General features: G+C 32.7%; 1 protein-coding gene across 1 annotated transcript; it reads left to right on the top strand.

The window, feature by feature from the left end:
- Positions 1–339: 339 nt before the first annotated feature.
- LOC106687757 (cilia- and flagella-associated protein 20) lies at positions 340–7201 on the top strand. The gene is made up of 4 exons (XM_014431806.2): positions 340–612; positions 5508–5699; positions 5766–5888; positions 6977–7201. The coding sequence occupies exons 1-4, from the start codon at positions 496–498 to the stop codon at positions 7181–7183; spliced, it is 639 nt and encodes a 212-aa protein (XP_014287292.1). The 5' UTR covers positions 340–495; the 3' UTR covers positions 7184–7201.
- The last annotated feature ends 262 nt before the right edge of the window (positions 7202–7463 follow it).

The following is a 7463-nucleotide window of genomic DNA, read 5'->3' as shown; positions in this document are numbered from 1 at the left end:
TATTGAACCAAATCTAGTGAGGTTGTAAGAAATTAACGTCATAGTACCGTACATTTAATGGAATAAGTCAAATGTAAAATAAGCGAAATATTTATTTTTTTAATTTGCCATTATCAAAGTTATACATTAAATTCCATTTCAGTTCATGATACCATGAGCTTTTAGCTTTCTCCGAAAACCCAAAATTAATCTACACGAGATAATTTTATACCTTATTGCTCTGAAAAGAACGCCGCCTATAGTAAATAGTCCAAAAATTGTCCGTGATGAATAAAGGTTATGTATTGTACCGTTAGATCTTACTTATATGTAATTGATTACATAATCGATTTTACTGGAAACACATATGTAGAATCACAAGGTAACCTATCCTCACAGAGACATTTCAGTCAAACATTTTACAGAACAAGATCACACAGTATTAAAATTATGTAGAAGATACTACACTTTACTCAAAATTAAATTAAAAATAATCCATATTAACAGTTAAAATCAATGTCTACCAAAAATCTTACTAAAAAAACAAAAAAGACTGAAGAAAAAGAAGTAATAAAAATAGAAACATTGCTATGCAGCACTGATGAATATCCTTTGTTGAACTGGTCCAAGTTTGTAAGTTAAACTTTATATCATTAGATTTTGAAAAATGTCCTCCCTATGCATAAGTATTTTCTGCAGTTTTATAAAAATGACGCTTTTCTTAAAATATTTTGAACCAAAACTGATAACTGATGAGTAAGGTAATAAGGGGGTTAATAGTAACTGATAAGTTTTTTTTTTAATATTTATTTATTGCTATTTACAACTGTACATTATAATATATTTAGTAAGTCTGATCCAAGTTAAATTGGAGTGTTACAGACGTGTAGAGAAACTACCCATTGGTAGCACTCTAATGACATTTTACATTAGCTGGTCTCGTGGCCATCTTCTATTTAGACGCCTCGGAGGATTGTCAGGAATGGAAGAGGATGCAAGATTGGAAACTAGGGGGTTTGAGTGGTTAGAGAGTTTGTAATGGAAGGAGTGATATCTGGTTCGGGCTAGATCGGTTACATAGCGAACATTAAGGTCTTTATGTATGACTTTATTTGTGACAAAGTATGGAGCGTTGAGGATTTTACGAAGGATTTTGGATTGTAAGGATTGAATACGAGGAGAATTCGAAGGTTTAGTGGAGCCCCAAAGCTCAACTCCATATGTCCAGATTGGCCTTATTACAGTCATATAGATCAGTCGTTTGTAATGTGTTGGAAGTTTAGACCGTTTGTCTAGTAAGTGCTGTAATAGTCGAAATCGACGTGCAGTTTTCTGTCTTTTCTGTCTGGAGTGGGGATTTCAGGTTAATCGCTTGTCCAAATGTAGTCCAAGGTAGCGGATCTGTTTGACAGGGGTATGAGTAACATCATTAAATGAAACTGTAGGGCAGTCAGTAGGTTTACGACGAATGGTAAAGGTATTTGATGGGATTTGTTGGAATTTATCTTAATCCTCCAATTACGACACCAATCTTCGAAGCCTGTGATATGGGATTGGAGATTTTGGGATACAATTAATGGGTTATTATTAACAGCGAGCACACGTGTCATCGGCATACGTGGTGAGGATAGTGCTATGATTGGTTGGAATGTCAGCTGTAGAGGATGGGACCAAGGATACTACCTTGAGGAACACTAGCGGACTGAGAAAGAGGGATGAATAGGAACCATTGTGGTTAACTGATAAGTTAAAATGTATTCTACTCACTCATCCTTATTTATTCATTGTTGTCAAAAGATTCAGGTTTGTAGCATAACTTACTCTTTTTGGTTTTACTTTCAAAGGCGAAGTGAAGCCAAAGGAAATTGAGCCCGCCTTTGGAGTTAAGTTTGAGTGAATGGCCAACATGTTCCCAGAGTTCATCATAACGTTGTTTTTTTGGCTTTACATTTCTTGGCAGCTTAACCCCTCAGTTTTATTCCTTTTTCAAAGAAAAGATATTGGGTTTTCTGATTCTTCATTGTTTGGTTGGAAACTAAGTGATAAGTTACAAGAGACAGGTTATCTCTTTCGAAGACTAGACTTAGTTAAGAAGTTAGATCACCTGCCTAGCGCTGGAAGGTTTAGTCTGAAGTCTCACTATCAATGCTATACTTACAATTATCCGCGACTAATTAATTGAATCTGATGAGTGAATATTAATGCACAAGTGTGTAATGGAAAAAAGTACTCGGTTAGGCGTCACCCCTGACTGTTCTATTATATGTATTAATAATAATTTATCGACCAGGCTATGAAGAAAATAATAAATGAAAAAGCAAAGCCCCAGTTTGAACTGGTGTATATAACTAAAATGTTAAAAATAAAACTAAAACTTACCTTAATTTTTTTTCTGAATATCGCATCTAAAAAAATCTTTTCTATAAATGTTGAATTGTTAAACTTTGACCTTCCTAAACTAATCTAGATAGGATCTCATCAATATTAAAATTTTATAACTTCTCAAAATTGAAATAACATCTAGTTAAAAAAGATGATAAAGTCATAGTAATGAAAATTCAACCACTTATGAAACATTTAAACTGTGTCCCATATTCCATATTTCAGGCATTAATGTGCGAGACATTAATATAATATAGAATAGTATAAATGTATCTCTTCTGAAAAGAACGAGAATTAATTTCAACTCATGATGATAAGTAAAACTTGTGTAATGCGCGCATCCCACCAAATTTTAAATTTTAAATTTTACCTTCGATTTTGTTATTTATTGCACTTTAAGCATATATACACTGGACAGGAAATATTGTGTTTTACGCTCTTTAACTTGGTTTTTTGCTTGAACCAAATCTCTTTTTTAAAAAGGAACTACAGACTTTAACACAAACCTACATACACTATACATACATAGACACAGTATGTGTATGGGAACACAATGGGCAATAGTGCAATAGGGCAATAGGGCAACATACTACAAAATTGACGAATAATTGTTAAGTCAAAAACCTTTTCAAATTAAATTGGTAGATTTGATATGGACTGACATTCGTTGGTACACCTTCTTGTTTCATTCAAGTTTCTAAGATCTCAACACATTATTAATCCTTGGCACATTATTAATCCTTGGCACATTATTATTACCTGGAATCCCTGAAGAATAAAAGTACCTCCTTCATCATTTTGATATTAATTGTTTTCTTAAATTTTTTTTAAACAATCGATAATCGACGTTTCTTAATGTCATATGTAAAAATTATCTAAAGCTTAAAAATTTTTAACATATTCTAAAATAAATTCAGAATGAACTGAGAGTTAAAACTGCTTCAAAGCAGATTGAGAAGTTCACTGATATGTTCGTAGAAAGATCTGTACCTAAAGAAATAGTCGTTAAAGAAGTGAAGGCCTGAGCAATGCAATTTCGAATAGAAAAGTAACATGCATCCTTCGCTTTTCGATGTTGCAATGTGACATATTGTAGGAAGATAGTCCGGGTGACGGTCGATAAAGGTACTATAATAATAAAAAGAAAACTAATTATTGTTAACCAAGGTTTCGCCCCACTTTGCAGAGCTTCATCAGGACTATTCTTCAATCAGACAGCCCTGTAAAGTGGGGCAAAACCTTGGTTAACAATAATTAGTTTTCTTTTTATTATTATAGTACCTTTATTGACCGTTACCCCGACTATCTTCCTACAATGTACTTCATACGATCACCTATCTTCTTCCAATAGTTTTTATTCTACTTTGTACCTTTATTGACTGCCACCCGGACTCTTATCCTACAATATCAGTACTTAAACCTCTCAATCTGTTCAAATATGTTTCTTTCTATGACTGTAGCACCGAAATTGCACCCACTTCTACCGCTAACAATATGTTTTGTTTTGTTCACACTAAATCAAGACATAGTTCATTACTACATTTTATAAACGTAGTTATTATTTTGTTTTATAGTTTCTTCATACTGACCCAGCAATACCAAATCATCAGCACTGTTTTTTTACCACCGTAACCAGACTCTGACGAAGCCCTGCAAATTGGGGCGAAAAGTTGGTTAACAATCAATAATTTTCTATTACTATTTTTATACCTTTAGTGACCTCCGACCGGACTATCTTCCTACAATATGTTACATTTTAACATCGAAAAGCGAGGGATGCTTGTTATTTTTCGAAATTGCAATGCTCAGGCCTTCACTTACTTCTTCAATGACTATTTCTTTAGGTATATATCTTTCCACGAACATCAGCAATAAACTACTCAATCTGCCTTGAAGCAATTTTAACTCTCAGTTCATTCTGAATTTATTTTACTTTACTGATCTCAGGAGTATAGATTACACTGTCTCTCATGAAATTAATTTTTCTATCTCGGTTAACCCATGTACATAAAGAAAATAACAATACCTGATATTGCCTAATTGAAGTTTCAATAGTAAAGTAACAGCTTTAAAATAACCGCTATTAATTGCCTATATATTTAATTGAAACAAAGAGAGATTCCATGTCTCCATAGGTCTCTATATATTTCTGAGCTTATTAAACCAAAAATTTTACAAAAGTTGTCCACAGCATTGAAAAATTTCCGCTGCAATCTTCTTTAGAAAAAAACAAACTGAGAGAGAAAAAAATATACAGCTGTAATACTTGCATTTAATCTCTAAAACACAAGTTCTCTCTATAAATTGTGAATCACAGTAGCTGCTAGCGCGTTTTAGAATAACAATATCTTAGCAGAGAGGAGCCACCTGATAGCCACCATAGTTCTGAATTTCCTCCTAACCGAAAAATTATTACTAAAATAATCACTTTATGAATGTATCTCAGAAACGAGAGATTTATTCTTGAATTTATTTTCTGGGAAGTTTTTCTTTTTATTAAGATATTGAGGTGAAAATACACTATATTATCAATATACTATATTTGCTTGTACAAAGTTTCGGGTTTCTCTACCTTCTAGTACTATTATTCCTTACAGTTAAATGTATCCATTTCTTTTTTTAAATTTAGTTTTATACTTACATATTTAAAAATTATAACACGACATTGTTTGCACAATATATTTAGAAATAAGGAATATTAGTAATAGAAGATAGGGAAAGTCAAAACGTTGAACAAGCAAATATAGAGTACTAATAATGTACTAAAGGAAGCATATTTTCACCTCAGCATCTCAAGGGAACATATCAAAGTATCCACAGTGATTTTCTTGTTCAGCAGACAAAAATACATTAAATTTTATATACCTATTTTTTAGCAGGGAAAATTTTCTTTGTTGGTCTGTCAAGTTACCAGTATTTTAAGTCAACATATTTCTTAATAACTATTGCCATAAAAAAAATATATTATAAAAATATTTTATAATAATGTTTTTCCTTAAGGATTTTTTTCGGTTAAGAATCTCTTCAATGTAATAAATTGACCATCACAATCGAAAGGAAGCCTATGAACGAGTACAAAAGAGGGTTTAAAATGCTCTTATATAATTTTTTTTTTTTTACAATGCATAACAATAATATTTCCACAGATCAAAGCCGGTTACATAAAGCGTATAGAAGACGAGGAAATTCGTGACAAAGTTTTGGAGGTGCTAGGACCAACCAACAGCGTATGGATAACCACACCGAGGGAAATGGGAGAGAAGATTGGAACCACGTTCGATTGGCTTTTCTTCATTATAAAACCCTTCCCCTACAAAGAACTCACCATAGAACTTCAGGTGACTATTTTTTTTCAATTTACATAGAATCGTATAGGTCTAAATTTTTTTTTACTTTTGTTTCAGGTCATGGATAACGCTAATAAAAGGCATGGGTTTAAATTTGAAAACAAAATAACAACCACAAATAATCGCCACATCTTTTCCAAAATAGGGATCGACATAAGTCATGGTTGGTCTTTGCTTGAGGTAAATCAGCACATATATTTTGATAAAGTTTAAAATTAGAAAAAACTTTATAGTCTATCAAGTTAATTAAACTAATTCGTGCAAGGTGTTTTAATTAAAAATTATTTGAGACGTACCTTATAGTTTTAAAGTAAAATATTATTACTAATAATACTTTCCATGCTGTTTTTCATATAACGACAGTTAATGATGACAAATACGTTGGCTGTGGTTTTTTACTTTTACTTAAATGGAAATTTCGAAGTAGAATTTTCAACGGAAATACAAATTCACTTTATTTATTAAATAATAAATGGTAAGTGTTTGAACATCCTAGCTCAAAACATAAAAAAGGATTGATGAATATAAAAATATTTGAGGAATAACTTCAACTCAATATAGGGCGATAAGTAGAAGTTTTTGGATGCTCGTACCGCACCTGATTTTTTCCAATAATTTTAAAATAAAAAAAGCTCCTCACTCAGGAACTTAACGCAAAGCCTTTAGGCCGGGCACTAGTGGATGTGCAGCATGCTGAGGTGAGGTCAGATGCCACTCAATGAAATTCAGTGAAACACAAAATTGAATAAAACAGGGAATGTTGGAGCAAAGAGTGAGTTGAAGCAGTGTCAGAGTTGCTAAAATCTGTAGTGCCACAAAAAATTATGTACCGCGTTGTCTCGGCAATGTGAACGACCTAAGTGATCTAGTGAAACGTCTTTTGGTCTCTCTGTGTAACGACTATCTCTGAAACGAGTGTGCTGATTTTGCCGCTTGTTTTTTTAGGAATTCGAACCCTGACGCTTCTCTACCAAATCGTACACCAAAATGATTTCCTTAAAAAAAAAAAATCCCCCCAAAAAGCATCGAAATGGGTTGAAAATAATTTTACTATCCTTATTAATGAGTTAATAAAATTGCAGACCGACATTAGTTATTCCTGCTAATTCTGTGATTGAATCGTATAGTCATCAATCGGCTTCATCGGTTATAGTAGAACCTTTTTTTTATTTTAATATAAAATCATAATAATATACTTATAGTTTATTGGAGAGTATGAATGGTACGGTCAACTGTGTTTTATTATTATTGAATGTAAATATTTTCAGCTGGATTTACAGAAGCTGGTGAGCAAATGCTGCGGTACCCGGTTCACTGAACTCTGCTGCATCAGAATCCATGGCAGCTGCAGACTGCTGAGGGTTTTTACCGCGGCTTCCTACGTGAGTCAGGACGATCTTCCTATAGATTATAGGCCTTATGCGAAGACTGCCTTTACTGGTGCAAAAAAGTTCATCCCGGTGGCTAATACATGATCTGTTGTGTTCTATATATTTATTTGGTCCTATTTCATCCAGTATAATATAAGTGATGGCATATTTCCACTCAGTGAAATAAGAAGATTCAATTGTTCGCTTAAACCAAAATATTTTTGTTGGTACCTCTTTACTAATTTATTCAGTTTCATAACTAATTCATTCTCGTATATCTGTACTAACATTTATATATATATATATATATACAAATAGATTTTGTATAGTAGAATTCCATCACTGAGTAAATGGTGTAAAATAAATGTTGGTATATACTGGCTCA

This window comes from Halyomorpha halys, unplaced genomic scaffold (assembly GCF_000696795.3).
Source record: "Halyomorpha halys isolate HHAL.00 unplaced genomic scaffold, Hhal_1.1 Scaffold1007.1, whole genome shotgun sequence".
Classification (NCBI taxonomy): Eukaryota; Metazoa; Arthropoda; class Insecta; order Hemiptera; family Pentatomidae; genus Halyomorpha; species Halyomorpha halys.
The sequence above is the reverse complement of the archived record's forward strand: the minus strand, read 5'-3'. Positions and strand labels throughout refer to the sequence as shown.

Bases quoted from the DNA above. Each gene is read 5' to 3' on its own strand.
- LOC106687757 (XM_014431806.2), top strand. From the start codon at position 496: ATGTCTACCAAAAATCTTACTAAAAAAACAAAAAAGACTGAAGAAAAA. The intron at 5,700-5,765 runs GTGACTATTTTT...CTTTTGTTTCAG, and splicing joins AACTCACCATAGAACTTCAG to GTCATGGATAACGCTAATAA. The intron at 5,889-6,976 runs GTAAATCAGCAC...AAATATTTTCAG, and splicing joins ATGGTTGGTCTTTGCTTGAG to CTGGATTTACAGAAGCTGGT.